This window comes from Lissotriton helveticus, chromosome 2_1 (assembly GCF_964261635.1).
Source record: "Lissotriton helveticus chromosome 2_1, aLisHel1.1, whole genome shotgun sequence".
NCBI classification, from domain to species: domain Eukaryota; kingdom Metazoa; phylum Chordata; class Amphibia; order Caudata; family Salamandridae; genus Lissotriton; species Lissotriton helveticus.
In genome coordinates this window covers 913,748,216-913,766,385 of record NC_136059.1, presented here as the reverse complement: position 1 = coordinate 913,766,385, position 18,170 = coordinate 913,748,216, and the positions used below count along the sequence as shown (strand labels likewise).

The 18,170-nt window shown below is 43.4% G+C and overlaps 1 protein-coding gene across 1 annotated transcript in view; it reads left to right on the top strand.

Annotated features, from left to right (window-relative positions):
* The window catches only part of LOC144819544 (uncharacterized), a 745,296-nt gene extending 727,394 nt beyond the window's left edge, over positions 1-17,902 (top strand). The window contains exon 19 of the mRNA XM_078677385.1: positions 16,087-17,902. Within this exon, the coding sequence (XP_078533511.1) occupies positions 16,087-16,191 (105 nt within the window). The 3' untranslated portion in view covers positions 16,192-17,902. The remainder of the gene's footprint in view (positions 1-16,086) is intronic.
* The last annotated feature ends 268 nt before the right edge of the window (positions 17,903-18,170 follow it).

The following is an 18,170-nucleotide window of genomic DNA, read 5'->3' as shown; positions in this document are numbered from 1 at the left end:
ATGTCCAGACGTTCCGCGTGTTTGTCCAGACGTTCTGCCATCCTGTCCATACGGTACGTGAGTGCATCCATTTTAGCACCAAGGGATGCAATTCCGCCCTGCAGGTTTTTTTCCATGGCTAGGAGCATGCCGCGAATGACGGCCTCAGGTGCATCTCCCATACTCGAATTACCAGCTACATCATCCGTCCCACTGGATGATGGGTCCGTGGTTTTAGTTTTCTTGTTAGAGTCGAATGTCAGTTTGGGTTGCGTGCGGTCCGGGCGGCCCATGTCTCCGCAGACCAATTGCGTCCTATGCAGATCTCATGTGGCACTTATGTTCCTAGTGGTTCTCAGCATGAAAGGCCTGTAGGTGTGCTGCCAGTGCCGAGCTCCTCAATACGGCAGTAGTGGTTCCCCTCAGGAATACTCCCGTGTGGTTTAGCGTATTTGCAAAGCGGCTCCATTCAGACCGGTGGTATGGGACCCAGGCCTAGCGATGCTCACAGTCTCCACAGCACCCCAGCCAGGGTGAAGACTCCTGGATCGCGCAGCCGCCTCCGACCCCACAGTAGATCCCACGCACTCAGCGTCCCTCGCAGAGAGTATTCAAGGACAGTGGGGGGAACACCAAGCCTATGTGAGCTACTTCGAGTTTAGCCTGTCCATGCGCTCTTTGACCAGTGTATTGGGCCTCTCAGACAGCTCAGCCTTTCTTAACAGACAAGGTTCCTGGCCCTTAGCAGTTCTCTACAGTGTGTTGTCGTCCATGCACCTCAGTGGGGCAATGGGGATGCACAGTGACCAAGTCCCATCCACTCAGCAGCCCGCAGTCTCAGGGTGTAAGCCCCCAGCCACTGACACAGGTAAGGCGCAGCAAGCTACTGAGTCACTCCACAAGTGCAGATGTCCGTGGGCGACCCAGCAGGGTACCAGGCATCAATAGGACCCAAGCGCGAGGTGATGTGTCCTCAATTGCCCAGGCTGCAGCCAGACTCTAGGATAGCACCGGGATGGGGGCAGTCGCAGTCTTCCTGCCTTCCGGCTAATTGCATATTGGGGCATCCCCCAGTTATCCCCTCAACAGGGCCGTCAGTGGCTTGTCCAAGTTCTCTAGGACTGTGGTGGTAGAACAGGTAAAGTCACTTAGTCTTGGGGGGAGGAATCCGGTCAGTGGAGGTCTCAAAGATCTCCTAGCGCGCTGCCTCCAGATGCGTGAGGCCTAGAGGTCCCAACAAAGCCGGGGACTCTACTAATTGAGTGCTGCCGCGTGAGGCGTACCGCCAGCCCGGCGTGCCATATCATGCACCGCCGCTCACCGTATCTCCGCCTGGGGGGGGTCCCGCAGCCAAACGCTCGCCAACCCTGCCGTCGCTCTCGATGGTCCAGGCAGGCGGGATCAGTCGAGACCCTCAAGGACGGGTTTTCACTCTCTTCGGCAGCAAACAGGCCGCGCAGCTCCTCTCCGCCACCCGCAGCAGAGTCAGCTCGGCATCCGCACTTCACTCCGGATCTGGGAGGTAGGAATCTCTCAGTATATGCCCCCACCGCTCCGCTGCCTAAAAACGTGCTTTCCGAGCAGAAAAGGCGCCGCTGTACTCAGGATAGACTTAAGGATATTTGTAGATGCGGAGGAGCCGAAGGCTCAGGCGGCCATCTGCGATGCAGGCTATCTCCGCCCCCCAATGATAAAGATTTGTTGAGTAGAGTGCAAGATAAACTGTCTGTGTAGCCAAAGGAGGCAAAAAATGTAATAGGGGAAAATGAGTATCGGTGTTGAGATTTAGTGAGGACCAAGTTGTTAGGCATTACCAGGAATCTATATCTAATAAATCAATTTAATGGATTATAATGCAGGTAAGACTCTTCAGAATCATTGTCACAAAACAAGCTCTCCAAGACCGGTTTCCTCATCTCGATGAGAGTTGAAATAGAATTGACGGCCTATCATCCATGCAACTGCCTTTCATTGAAAACCACTCAACACACCTTAAACATGTGAGAGTTTCCAAAGCATGTATGAGGAAAAATTGTGGTTGACTTCTTTGGTCCTCTTGACATTGGCCATCACCTGATGGTGATTGTTGATGAGTACTCCCACTTTCCATTGATAGAAGATCTCTCCTTTATCACTCAAGAGTCATCAAGAGATTAGATGGAATCTTCACAACATAGGATGTTCCTGTGATCCTAAAATGTAACATCGGGCCCACATTTCAACATTTGCGATTTCAGAGACTTTTACAGTCATCATAATGTGAATCATCAGAAGAACACACCTCTTTTGCTACAACCCAATGGCCTTGCTAAGGTTTCATAAGTTCTCTTAAGAAAGATGTTTAGCGTGCTGTATAGGAAAAGCTTGACCTTAAAATGATCTTGAATTCTATTCTTCGAGCTGACAGTTCAACCCCTCACTCAACCACATGTGAAAGCCCTGCAACCTTGATGTTTGGGAGAGCCATGACGACCAAGTTATCTCAATGGACTAACAAAAGATCAAGTACTGTGGAAGAAACCCGTATAGAAGACTTGGACCCTAAAAGGAAAATGAAGGCCTATGCAGACAAGCATCGATATGCAAAATATGCTACTTCACTAGAGGAGATTGAGTGCTTGTCTGTCAGTCTAGAAAACGAAAATCTGATGCTCCCTTCAATGCTGAGTTAATTCGTGTTGTGGCGAGGAAAGGACACATGGCTGTCCAAAGTCCTGTGAAGTTTGTTACATGAGATTCCTTAAATTTCCCACATGTGGCTCATTGCTCACCAGACACTGAAAGACACTGAAGTTCTGAAAGGAAAATTGAAAACCCCCTGGAGGCTGCTGATCCTACATCACCAATGCAGATCACGTAAACGTCTACTGCCTGTTCCTAATTTCCAAAGACCCAATCAGGATGTGTGTTCAGAGCTCCACAAAGACTCATCGAAGAGCTATGATTATATAAATTTGTAAAAACGTTTAATTTTGTATTGACCGGGGGGAGATGTAGTGTTGTGTGAGTTAGCAATGATGAAACCCTTTTGGCTCCTGATGGACTCCGTAGAACTGTTACATAGGTGTTAGAGCATAGTGAAGTGAATGCAGGTTAAGAATGTTGACTTCGTGGTTACAAGCAGATGAATAAAGACGGGAAATAGCAAGCTCTGTGTGTGGCGTGGTCATTGGCGGGTAGCCAGGCTGGGGAGGAGGCTGCAACCAGGAGTAAAACAAGCAGAGGATCATCAAAATTGGCCCAAAGGGGCTCAAGCTATGAACCACCAAAGATTTTTACCTGTGACCTTTGACTGAAAACAAGTATTTGGGGCTCTGCTCCACTTTCTTAAATTACCACTACCATTTAACTGAGCCAGTGCACGGGGCTCGGCTCAAGCTTCATCAATAATTTATCTCCAGGGACGTGACATCAGTGGGGCCCCCTCCCCAGAGTCCTATTAGGGACGGGGATACCATTTCCATTTTGTCACATGTATGGAGGGCCTCGGGATATAATCCATGGGGCCCAGGACAACAAGAAGTCCTGCCTGGGCCAACAAAGGAGAAGCAAACCAGGGACCCCATCACTCGCCACAAGGAAGACAAGTTGGGCGTGATGCCCACCCTGTGCCTGTGACTGGGGCGGGGTGTGGTTTGCACCAAATTCACTCCCTGACTGTTCTCACCTCAGGCATGGGAATCTGCACTGCAGATGGAGAAGCATTTGTCTGCCCTGACGGGAGCACCCAAGTAGAATGCTGATGCCAGCTGCCGCGCTGGCAAACAGCAGTGCAGTCAGGTGGGTAACTGGCTGGGGCAGTCAGGAGTGACCTCTCCAGGCTGTGCCCAACATGATGGATACCGGGAACTTGAAAATAAATAATAAGGAAAAGAACTGTGTGACCCTAATAAAATGAGCATTTTCACTGCCTAGGAGCACCCCATAATTCCCTGCGGGCCTCAATTTGCATATTATTCTTGGCTTGTGGTGCTCCAGTTTGGGCATGGGCACCACCAACATTCATAAAGAAATGTTTTATCGGCTGCAGCCCCACTGACTTGCTTTTAGAAATTAACCCCATGTCTCCCAGGTCATGGGACGCTTGACCTGGGAAGACCTTTTCATTTTCTGTAAACCATTTGTAAGGCTGGAAACATTGTTCTATAGCCTGTGAATGCAGAAACAAAGATTCAGACACAATATGTTGATTTTAAATACTTCACTGACAGTAACCTTGAAATGATATTTTGATAATAATGATGACATTTAAACATGGTTATTTATGTCATTGATAGAAGGTAATTTTAACATATGGTCATTGAACTTTTATTGTGGTGACCCATTGACAAACCAGTAGGCGTATCTTACATTAATGTTGTGATGACCCCTTGAAAAAGCCAATAGGCTTGCCTTATGCACTGATGTTGTGACCCCACAACAAAGGTAATAGGCCTGCTTTATTTAAAATGAAACCTCCCTATACTGTGAAGTACTATGTGGTATAGTGGGGGCAACTGTGATTTTGGGGTGCATGGCCTATTTCCAAATGTCACCAAAGGTATTTCTATCTGCATGGTGTGTATATATTTGTAAATTAATGCATAGTATTTAGTTGTGTATGTGTGTGTAATAACTATACTTTTCCTTTTTGAAAGAGAAATCACAGAATAGACAATTCTTTATTGAGTGTTATTATTGCATACCAGTGAATGGTGATTTCTACCTCACACTACCTCCCCTGATTGGGCATTGGACTGCTCTGCACCCCTACCCTAAGAGTAAAGTGCTACAATGAGGTGCTTGGTTCCCAGAATGGAGATAATTATGGACCTATTATTTGTGCAGGCCTCACATCTGCCCAACTAATAACCCAATTTCGCATAGACTGACGGCCATAGAGGGCAGGTCGGCTAGAGAAACCATTTGGACATTTTACTTTCAGACTTAGTCTCTGAAATGGAAGTTGAAAATCTTCAGCAGAGTAAGGCAGTAGGCTGTGGCCAAGAAGGGCTCTTTGAGGACAGGAAAGCTATTGACGTTTGGCAGGAAAGCTCTGAGCAGGAGAAATTCGGATTTCATGCCCAAGGAAGGTCCCTTGCAACCCCAGATGCTTTTTGCGCCTTCAACCAGAGAACATTTCTACGTTCACACTTATTCACTGTTTTGAAGCTTGGATTCCGCCAGTGGGGCAGGGCTGCTGGCAGTTGCTGAAGAGGATACAGATTTGCTGTTGCAGAAAAGCTCAGAGGGGGGGTGCCTGAATCTTCAGCCCAGTGGCAATTCATCTTCATCGATTAGCTTGGCAGGATTATCCCAGTCCGCTGAGGCCTTTGGAGCCAAAAAGTTTCTAAGTCACAGGTTTCTCAGGATGTTCGGAGGAGTAAACTTTCCCAAGGTTCCCCAAACTCAGGAACAGCCCTTAGGAGGTCAAGTCTCACTCAAGCAGAAGCCACCAGCAGGGGCCGGGGCATGTCCACTTGGAACTGGTGAGCTGGGCAGTTGCAGGATAGGACTCTTGTCGCTTACTGTGTTCGTGTAACTTGAACAGGGGGTCAGCATTCAGACCCTTGGAGTCCACTTCTTCGTCCTGGGTAGAAGAGGGAGCAGGTCCAGTTCAGTTCATCAGGGCTCTTGTCAGGTCACATACACCAGGTCAAGTCCCCTTCTGTTCTTACTCAGGTCCAGAGTGGTCACCAGCCTGTAAGTGAGGGAAACCCCTATCTCCTTCCTAACCAATAGAGTAAATGTTCCCAGGGGTTAACCTACCCACTTTGCAGCACTGCCTGTGTTTCCAACCTCAAACAATCCTATAGTTCCCCTCCTTGCCTAAATCCAAGATGGTGAAATCCTTCTCCCCTTTTGCAGAGCCTATGTGCCCACCACGGAGAGGTTGCGAGGGAAATTAGCAATTCATCTTCAGTGGTTACTTCCAGCCAGTTCTGGAGGCAGCTCCCTCCCCATTGGGATTGGAGCCTGGCTATCTGGGGAACAAAGAAGAGGCCTAGGCAGCTGTCACTTGACATCTGCTTGTGACAGGAGAGCCTGGTATGAAGATAACCAAGTTCCCAGGCACTGCTCAAATGGTCATCCTACCAGAAGAACAGAAACACCTTCCCACAGCCAGGCCATTGGTTCCTGCTCTTTTCACACTTCATTCAGGGCGAACCACTCAGAGGGCTGCAGTTGGAGGTTAACGCAAATTGTCTTCCACAGGATTTAGGCAAGGAAAATGTAATGTTCTAAAACTACCTTTCCATAATATTTATTAGACACGTGATTTCATCAGTGAATTGGGCTCCTAATAAATGTTACAAAGAGTTTAAAAATGATTTTTCTAGCTGGTTTTTAGCTGGAGATAGCATTCTGTAATGTTCCTATGGGACCACCAGCCTTGCTACATTTAAATTAGCTTTTGGGGGTTTTCACTATAAGGACACATTTAACATTAACTTTCTACACGTTCTCCTTTTAAATACCATGCATCTTGCCTTATGTGCAGTGAGACCTACCAAGGAGAGAGATTGATATTCAAAAGGAAGGTTTAGACTTGTCAAACGGGTTTATTTTAATTGTAGTTTAAAACCTGCTTTAGTCAGAGTACAATGGTTGGCCTAAAGCCATTTTTATACTGTCACTGTAGAAGATGGCACTAGGGCTGCTGCAGTCCACTAGTGACATTCAAATTGCAGGCCCTGGGTAGAGTTTTTATCATATGGTAGGGATTTACAGGTAAGTTGAATATACCTGTTAGGGATATAACAATTTCATCATATCGAAAGGAACAGCACATACACTTTAACATTAGTTAGCAGGGGTTAAGTGCACCATTTCTACAACCAGACAAAACAGTTAAGGGAAACATCTTGAAGTATACCATGCAAAATATGGTCATTTCCTACAGTTTAGAACAATGGTTATGTGATGTAATGACTAGGTTTAAGTTTGGCTAGAATCAAAGCTGTTGATAAGGAAAGGGGTTAAGTAGAGGATTAGATTTCCAGGTACTTGCACACCTTGTTATAGAAAAATTTATACATTTTCAACAGAGAGAAAATAGTATTGTTGCTAGAAAATCAATACTGTTTTAATGATAAACATCATTCACGCTAGAGTACTCACTAGTCGCTGAAATGAATCAATGAATTCATGGATTTTCTCCTTCATTTTTTGTATTGTCTTCAGTTAGACACTCAAGTGTGACAGGGATGTCCAGTTGTGTGTCTGTGCTTCCTGAGTTGCTGGACTCAAACTGCACCTCATTGATGAAACCTAAAAGGATGAAAGATGCCTAAGCTTGATTGTGTTCCCACACAGCAAGGACGTCACCTAGCAGTTATGATTGGACTGTCCATGTCGGGTCGGGGCCAAAACTGATTTGCATGTAGTTAGTTCCTGTCTGTAGTGGTTCACTGAGCAAAATATACAATGGTCTGGAATGTGTCCCAGATAAATGTCCAGTGGTTAAGATTCATTTAAGCATTCTATTTATCGCATTGTTGTTATTATGTAATGATTTGCTGGACACTGGTGCTGGAGTCATATGTATAGTCTTCTGTGGTACTGTGCCTTTCAGTTACTTTCCCTTTCATTGTGTGGTGGGGCCCTTAGCTTCTGTGGGGATGCTATTGCAAGCAGCTCTTATGCTGTTTGGGTGGCTGATAGAATTCTCGATTCTATCCGCCATTGGGGGCATATTATCAAGCGCCAACGATAATTATCGTTGGCCGCGTTTAGCATGAATTTATTTTTCGTCTGCTATCGCTGGAAGTTATCGAAATGCTAGCGCTGTATTAACAACGCATAGCGCAATGGCGATAATTATTCCAGCGATAGCGATGTCCATGGAAAGCGGCAATAACCTTGCAGATTTGACCTGTCGTCGTATCAGCATAATCCACCCCCAATGTTAGGTATGCGTAAGTCAGCTTTTTAGCAGATGTTAGTTTTGGGCGAAAACCGCGGTTTTCATCAAAAACTAACGTCTGCTAAAATGCGTGGGCCTCCTTGTAAATATTGCGATGTGCACATCAGTGATAATTTACATGCAGTACTGCCCAGTGACGCCCACTTTGCATCTCATTAGAGATGCAAAGCGAGGCGTCTGGAAAACTGGTGCTAACATGCACCAATGCATGTTAGCACCCACTTGTAAATAGGGTGATAGTTTTATCTCCACTTTTTAAGCTTTTAAAGCCAAAAAAGTGGCGATAAGGCCGTTGTTGATATGCCCCTTGGAGTGCCATTTGAAGTTTTCACAGTGCTGCTCTGTATAATACCTAGCTTTCTCTAGTTTTCACCGAGGCCTCTTCATGGCACTTTGTCCCTTTTGAATTACTGCCAATAATGCAACAGTATTTTATAGGCTATTTTGGGAGGCGGCCCATTATTTTGTACGAGTTGACGATGGTTGGATTCACGTGAGATCTGTGCCTCCAGGTTGAATTTTAGACAAGCGTCTTCTATGCCTATCTTACTATTCATTTTGACTAAATAGCAGCGGCGTGGAGTAGCTGGGGTGTGCATGTGCAGGTACTGACATCGCATAACGTGAGAATAAACGAGTGATTATGTTGAAATTTGGTTAGTATGCGGCTTCCTCTATGTAGGCTGACCCGGATCCACCTTGTGAGCGAACAGTGTGCTCTTTTGAATAGTGGTGGGGAGGCTTTCATCTTATTGAGGGTATTATTGTCTTGTAATTTGCTGGAGTGTGTCCATTGCCACACCGCGTATTTGCACACAGTGTACCGCTCTAGTGGTGTTCCTATGAAGTTAGAATGTGGACTGGTAGGTCCAGGTTTGACATTGTTTTGGGTATTCCCCTGGTGGCTTCAATCTGCAGCCATCGTGATTCTATGCATATGGTGGATTACAAATGTATTTATAAACACCTTCATGGATCTCGGTCTTGGTACTTGTTCCTTTATGTTATGTTATGCCATTTGACCTATTTGCTTTGCATCTTATTGTGAGTGTGTTTGTGTGTGTACGTGTGTGTGTGTGCGTGGGTGTGTGTGCTTGTGTGTGTGTGTGTGTGGCTATTGCAGACGTGGGCTGTGTCTTGCAACTGGCATGCAATTTGCTGAGCATGTGTTCAAGCTCACACAAGGGTATACATGAAGAGAATACATGCCACTATTTTCCAACAACATTGTGACTTGGTAATTGGTGCATTGTTTTTAAATGATTTTGGATGGCGCTGTGATGTTGTGTTTACACATAGACTTGTTTGCCATTTATATTTATTACTCTAGTTTTTTTCATGTTGGATGTGATCATATTCATAGGACATTGACCATGTACGTTGTGAGGTCTGTAAATGTGGTATATGGCAATGTATTGTGATCGGTTTGTTTGTGGGTATGTCTCTTTGGTCTCTTTGGCTAAACATTCCTCTGTTTTGTGAACTTCCTTCGTGCTACATATGGACATTACCATGCCTAAGTTCGCCCAATTGTTGTAAGTCGGCTTTTATACTATTTGAAAAAGTTCAAGGGTGTGATATCTGCATGGCCCATTACTCTTTTCCCTGCTTTGCTAAAAATCTTTTTTTTTTGTTAAGGCGTAGCCAAGGTTGCATCATGAAATCTGAGTGGTGTGTAAGTTTGGGGCAAAACTTCAGTCAACATAGGAATCCCTGTTACAAAATGAAGTGTTCATTGTAGTCATAAATGTTAAAACCCTCTCCGGTAAACATAAAGGTCCTCGTTCTGACAAATGCAATAAAGCCAGTTCCACATGGATCGGATTAAAATCCACATTGAAATCAGCTGACTTGATTAGAAGTCCAGGTGTAATTTTACTGCATGCAATGTTATTGCATTAAGATTTCACTTCATCCAAAGTTCTTGTGTGCAGTACATTTGCATGTGTTTAAACTGCATGAGGGACAATGGCACATAGTTAAATGACTTACGGAAAGATCCAACTATCACAAGCTTTATGGGCCACATTCAGACAGGTGAAATTACCCCAGAAAGGCTCCACCACCTAGAAGCATGCCCTAAATAATTGCATTCATTTTCAAAGGTGGAACAAATATAAAAAGAACGACACATCTAAAACATAATATGCATACAGCCAATATAAAGATGTGCAAGAACATCAATATGTAGCAGTAGTATAATAAGCACAATAATGACACCCTGAACAGGTATTTCATTATGCCTCAACATATCCCATCATGATTCAGATTCAGTATGTTATGCTGTAGGAGTAAGAGACGCAGGCTGCACAAAGCCAAAGCGCAAAAACAAATCTCTAGATGCAACATGTCAGAACCTCCCGTCTTCATAATATATTGGCTTGATAATGGCACAATAAACCACATTTTAGACGTGTACTTGAACCACATACTGGGATGCAGACTGCCTTTCGTAATATAACGTGTAGCGCCACATTGTTTTGCAACTGGTTCCTACCATCGACAGTGGGTATGACACATAAGCTGGCACAGCTCACTTTTTGTAAACTAAAGATGCCTTGCTGAATTTACTAACCAAGTAAATGGTGTTCTCTACACAGACATGCAAACAGTAAATGGCGGGAAAGTGAAATTGTATACAGTTCATGTTTCCCTAAACTGCTGTTCCCCACATAGGACTTGTTCCTCCCAGTGCCAAGGAGCAAGTGTTCCACAGCTACAAAGAAGCAGCACATGATCAATGTGCAGGTGATCTGTGAGGAAGACCTGTGGTTTACACATTGCTGTGTCAGATTTCTAGATCCCACACATGAACCCATGATCCAGAGCAACAGTTGAATACCATACATCACGGAGACCATCACCTGCTCAGGAAACGACTGCTTAGAGAGTACACCATCAGACCTCACCTCCTCAGAATGACTGTTATGAAATGAAATAGCTATTATGGTGACTATCATGTGAAGTAATAAAAATAAAAAGGCATATTTGTACAAATTACAAATGTGTGGTAAACAGCTTACCATCTCATCAGTGAAATGCCTGTGCCCAGTATCATAAATAGAAAAATGCTCTCACACATAAAAAAACAAGATTTTTCTGCATTTTTGTTTTCTTGTAACCACCTGTGTATCATATGTAAGTGGCTCTGGATAGCTATAGATACAATGGCTCATGGTCTTCTTCAAGAACTACTGAATGCACTTGAGCAAGCATACAATATTCCACAACCCAAGACTTGCAACACAAATGAGCATGTTTTGGACTTTTAAAGGCATGTTTCTGTTGTCTGTATAGCAGAAGTGGATCCTTTAATGTATAAGCCTCTTAGAGTGTGTCACACAATCATAATTCGGTGTGTGCTGTTCAACACTGCGGAAAAGTAATGCGTGTCAGTGTTAGAGGAGGAAGATGAAATACAAGTAACAATGTTGAAGAAGCAGAAGAGGGGCATATCTGATATTGACGCAAAAAGAACAATTGATGGACAGAATGAAGAACAATGTCATACATTCACCCCAGTACAGAGATCTGGGCCTAATCCATCGTTTTTTTGCTCACCATGCCATTTCAGTGTGGACCCAGCCATATGCAAATCAGTCTTAGATATTTGCATATTTTAAAACACCGCCAACAGGCAGGCATTCTTTTAAAAAAATTTACCTCTTCGATAACAAAGCCCATCAGCCCACTGTTGGAAGTATACGGGACGAAGGTGGTAAGTTCGGTACTTTATGGTGCTGAACTTTGGGGATTTGAGGATTTAAGAAAGCTGACGCTGGCAGAAAATGAATTTCTGCGGAAAGCTACAAGCGTTCCCATAAGTACCCCGTTAACACCACTAATGTGGGATCTTGGAAAAAAGACGGTGCAAGATCTTGCCCTCCTACGGCCATTACTGTATTGGCGCCGTCTTTGGTCCACTGAAGAACTACGGCATTATGCCCATGGGCTGAGGGAAATAATGATTTTGGATTCACGCCAGAAAATTCATTGGCTGAAGGCCATCCGGTCATTACTTTTCAAAATGGGAATGAGGGAACTCTGGGACGACCCAGAAAACGCTATATTCCCCTCCAAAAAAATTGTAAAAGAAAAGTATTGGGAGATGGTGTTTACAGAAGCAAGGACAAAGGGACTCTCCTCGCACTTAACTGGCCGATTTCTGGAAATAAAAGCCCGACCGAAGCTGGAACTATATTGGGACACTATCGGAAAACAGCAGGACCGTAAGCTCTATTTCCAACTAAGAGTAGGTACCCTTCCAGTAAGGTCTTTTACAGCTAAATGGGCAGGAGAAAATGGTAATGACAGATGTCCTAAGTGTGGGGAGGAAGAAGAGTCATTAAGTCACTTCCTTTTCTTCTGTCCTTTGTATTCGGCCCCCAGATCGATGTGGATTAAACCTATATGCAAATTTTTGGTATCCATAGACATCAGGAGGCGCTAAGAATCCTATGTACTGACCCGATGCCTTTAATTGCTCTTGCTACGGCTACATTTTTTAAATGGGCCTGGGTAATTCACACAAAACAAATAGCAGGAGGCATATGAATTTTAGCTGATTTATACTGTAATATTTTGAGGGTTGATTTTACGAACTTTTCTGCAATACTCCCCTGGACTAAATGCATTATGATGAGTTTGTTTTTTAGGATTTATGAAACAATGTAAGAATATATTCGGCAATAGTCCAATGTAGTTTAATACCTTTTAATATTTATGTATATGTTTTTATGGATTTTTAATCTAAAATTGTGTATTTTATGTATACTTTTATGACTTAAATTGTCGAATAAAGTTATTGTGATGCAAATCAGTCTTGCACCTGCGCACAATGGGATAGTCCAGCCTGAACTGCCAGGCCAGGTCCTCCCTGGACAGGTAAAAAGCAGCCTAGGACTGGTTTTGGGGTTTCACCCCTCTTCATCCAGGATAGCTTGACTCCAGTGGCATGGAGGGCACGGGACCCGCGTCTGGGCATACCCGTCCCACCCGGGGTGGCAAATGCAAAAACAACAATTGATTGACAGAATGCAGAACAATGTCGTACATTCACACCAGTACAGAGATCTGGGCCTAAATCCATTTGTTTTTGCTCACCATGCCATTTCGGGCTGGACTGTTCCCATTGGGCACAGTGTGAAGACTGATTTGCATATGGCTGGGTTCAAACTGGAATGGCGAGCAAAAAAACGATGGATTTAGGCCCAGATCTCTGTACTGGGGTGAATGTATGACATTGTTCTGCATTCTGTCCATCAATTGTTGTTTTTGGTTTTATATCTGATATTGAGAGCATACCAAAACTACTGGCTACAGCAACACCATAATTTTTAACTATATCTGCACTGACTTGTATAACAATAATAACGTTTAATTCCACATAACACATATCAAATGCTTGTGTAGATTGGAAAATGTATTGTTAAAAGTGAATACCACCACCACTTCAGTTCCATATCATCTCATCTTACCATCTACCCTAACCCCAGTTGGCCTGCCTGGGTACTCCTCTGTTATACTGCTCTATATACACCCACCACACCTGAGCCCTGGATTCTTCATCCTACCAACCACCCTAACTTCAAATGAGCTGTTATGTGGATACTATGTTCTACACCCACCTTGCCATGACAGTGCTGTACATCAACTTGTTCCTTGTTCTTGGAAAGTGTGATTATGGGAAGTTGTGCCACATAGGCTAATCGTATCCTCTGCTGTCATGAGGGGCATATGGGAAGATTGGAAAGGGGACGAAAATGATGGTAGTGTGGAACCATCCTCAGCGGTAAAGTTTAGCATCTGAGACAGGATCACCTACTGTCACTCCAGAAGTCTGGTCAAGCTGCTCAATGCTTGCCCCATCTCCGCTTGTTCCGCTGCTATCTGTCAGTTGTCATGAACCTCTTCATTGCTCAGTAGATACCTCTTTCCTCCCACGTCTACTCCACCCAGTAGCAACACCTCTGTCCCATCTTCCTCCTGAGTAATGAGGATGATGTTCTCTAGCTTCGTGTATAGCAACACCTCCTCACCATTTACGATATCTACAGCAAGGGTGATGGTATCAGCTGCAGTGGTAGAAGAGGCAGCTGTGGGGTAGTAGTAGTGGCTCGCCTGCTACTGGCAGCAGTGGTAGAAGTTTGACCTTTATGGCTGCTCTGAATCTGGCAGTGTCTGATTTGCTGGTGGCAGCTGTAGTGATGGAGGTGGCTGGCTTGATGGTAGCAACTGTTGTGGGTTCAAGTGCAGGATCACTGTCGAGACCCACATTTCCATCTGATTCCTCTTGAGAGGAGTCACCTACAAAGGGATGTGATAATCAGCGTTTTACATGTCCACACATCTAGTATCTTGGCTATTACTCATAACTATCAACATCTTTTGGACATTGCTTTCATACATCATCATGGCCATCAAGGTTCCAGCTATGCTTCCTCAACTACGCCCTCAACTGTGCTCCTCCACCCACCACAGCTGTCGCCAACTCTGCAGCCAACGAATTCCACAGATGGATCACTGATTGCGGAAACAACCGCTCCCCCCTCCAGAACTCCGACAGACAACGCACCATGAAAGCCACCTGGTTCACCATGTACCTCCGAGAATCCAAGCGCACATACCGACGACTTGTGAAAGCATGGAGGAACAGTAAAACCTCGGAAGCACGCATCACCTACAAGACCACCAGGACAGACCACCCCTGACTCATCAGGTCCGCGAAGAGGAACTTCATCCAGGACAGAATCCTCTCCAACTCCTGCAACTCTAAGGAACTCTTCAGCATCATACAAGAATTCACCAAACCCCCAGCAAAACGTCTGACGTCCCTCTCTGCTAGGACATGTGCAACCAACTTCGCTCCTACATCCATCACAAGATCAGGACTCTCTATGACAACTTCGATGAACAGAACCAAGACACTGACACTACACCTACCACCGACAATGCCACCCATCCTACCATCACCTACTGGACCCCTGTTCCCACAGAAGACACTGCAAAGAACATAAGGAGCATGCACTCAGGAGATCCCACTGACCCATGCCCGCTACACATCTTCCACAGAGTTGCCTCCACCATAGCACCCAAACTACTATGTCCAATCAGCTGCACCCTCGAAACCTAGAACCTAGAACCTTTTCCTCTAATGGCCTGAGAATCATCAGGGTTAGGAGCATCCTCTTCATTGAAAAATATGCAGCGCTGCCAGGTACAGTGTTACAGAGACTCCTATAGAGATTGTGCCAATGCTTTTTAAAGTCATCAACCTCCCAAGTGAAGACCACCATTAGGTTTACCTTGTTGCTGATGTTTTCTCCCCAGGCATGAGTGCACTTTGTGGGAGGTCTTAACTATCGGGTCTAAAAGAGTTGGGTGTCCTCTCTAATATCCTCTTTGGCCATGATCCTAAGCTGCTGGTTGGCAGATTTGAGTTTGCACTTCCTGGTGGATGCTATGGTTGTGATCTTTTGAATATGGAGTCAACAAATAATCTCCTTGTACTCCATGATGGTGCTGGATGTTTAGTGTGGCTCCAAAACGACTGGCTATTTGGCTGTGTATGTTTGGGGTGGCTGAATGAGTCTGCCAGAGTACCCTTTGGTACTCAAGTGGGTGGTTCAGTCTCTATGACAATTCTACCAAGTGACAATGTTTCTACAGTCTTGACAGGGCTTAAATACAAGATCCCAAGGTGTTCACATGTATGCAGGGATTTTGCGGGTGATTTTAATACATGAAACATTAGACCATGTCATAAAATGCCACAATTTTAGAATATTTGCTTGTAGAAATGCTGGGATATTTTCACTATAATTGCACTTTTTTAATATGCAGTTTAATTTGACAGTATCCGAATTTTCCCATACAGAAGATTTCTGGATTTTTATCAAATAATTCATAATGAATGGTTTTACACAGGTTATATATACATACACAATTAGATAAAACATTCTCTGATCAGTACCTATGGTTTTTCAAATATGATAGGTATTGTAGGATATGTTAGACTGTAACTTATTCTGCATAGAAGATTTAAACTATATATAACAAACATTCAGTTTAAATTAAATATGAAAAGTAAGATTTTTTGAAGGCTAATGCACTACAATAATCCTGGTTATGAATGTATGAGGAGGATCTAACTTGAAAGGACTGATGTATTTGATACGGATCTCCCTTTTGGTTCTTTCTAGGAGGAGATTTTACGTGATCAAGAAAAGCTCAGAGAGGAACAGCAGAACACTGAAAAGCGCAACCAGCAATTGCTTTTAATTATGCAACAGTTTAAGGGGATGTGACCCTAGCAGGGTTTGTGAAAGTTGATTGTTCTAGTCCCTTTGAAAATATAGTTTATGTTAACACACAAAGGACAAGATGTATCAAACGGGTTTACCCATTCTCTGTCTGCAGAAAAATGCTTTATTACAAGGGTTCTTAACCCTTGGTCTGAGGGCCCATGTGGGTCTGCAAAGCCTCCTCAGCAGGTCCACACCGGCTTAGAAAATTAAACAATATTAACAGATTAATAAAGTTTATATAAATTAAGAAGTGTAAAATTGAAAATTTAAACCGTTCTTTAAATGTTTAGGAATACAAGTGCATCAGATAGACTGAAGTATGGATGATGAGTGTCCCTAAATTAATTTAGAAAAGCTCCAACCTTCCATCGAAATCAAAATTTAGATCTAAAAAATGTGTTTGTGAATCAAAAATATATTTCATCAATTGTATATTTATTTGATGAATGTTTGTTTCTCTATTTTTCTGTATTGTTTTGCAGTTCAAATCACCAAAAACACTCCGGCTTGGGTTCCTGGCTTCCAGTAATGATTCATTAGGGAGTTCCCGGATTCCAATTATGATTAAGTGGGGGTCCCCCGTTTCAAATAATGATTTAGTGGAAATACTGCTTTAGTAAATATTTCCCAAAGGATCAACCTACACACATAAAGCAACAGATTATGCAATGTTGCTAAAGCATTTTGGCAGCACTGCAGCTTAAAAACATTGCACAGCTAACTCTAAGAAGGAAATAAAAGAATCTATTTTACCAAACCATGCTACATATTGGAAAATAAAATATGTTTGTATCTAAGCCAAATCACACCACAATAGAATGAAAAAGAAATTAAACAGTATAAAATAAATAATGTTATTATTACATGTGATGATATAATAAGGCAAATCTTTATGGAATTAACTATCCCAGTTGCAAAACGAGGACAGTGAAGTCGTAGTCCAAGCCATGTTAGGTTTAGATAAAAGAAAAGAAGCGAAAGGAGAGAGAAAAGAGTGAGAACGAGGGTAGGTCAGCAGAAAAAAACTGTGTCAGAGTTTGAATTTAAAGCGTTAATCCCTCACTTCAATTAATTTACAGTTGTTTATGCACACCAATGCCTAGGGTGAGGATGCTGGTATTCCTAGTCAGATACAACTCATCCTGTTACTATTTGCAGGTACACCACAGCTCCCTACAATTTCCCCTCTGGTCTCTGGCCTAAATCTATGGGAGAACATCTGGCTGCAAATGAGGACTAACCAGGCCACTTGGATGCAGTACATTCAAGTCTCTGGCTATTACCCACTTCTTCATTACAGTAACTCTAGGGCTATAGGGGCCAAAATTACCTGTCCCATTTCCAGAGACCTCATAATAATGCCCTGAAACATATTTCAACATGCAGCAGTCGGAGTGTGTGACAGTGTAGCAAGGAGCTAGCTAAGTATAGACATGGTTGTTTGAAAGTTCGAGGAGCCATCATATTCGAGATATTATACGATTTTTCATAGACTAATGCTAGCTAGGTTCAGCACCTTATGCAGAGTTCTTCTGCAAAATGCATGTATTCAATACAACTATTGAGTTCAATGAGCAGTTCATAGCTAAAACACCAATATATTCTAATTCGCAGGAAACCCACACTATGCAAACTGCATCCCAAACATTCAAATTCACAGAACGTTTACACTATATGAAATGTATCCAATGCATTCTAATTAATAAAAGACTTACCCTTTGTAAGTATATCTCATGAGTTCTAATTCACAGGGCATCTACACTATGTAAACTATATTCCATGCCGTCTAATTGACAGACCACCTACACTTTGTAAAATGTTTCCCATGCATTCTAATTCACAGAACATGTACACTTTGTAACTGTACCCCATGCATTCTAGTTTAAAGAATAACTATGCATTGTAAAATGGGTACCATACATTCTAATTCACAGAACACCTACTCTATGTACAATATATCCAATGCATTCTAATTCACA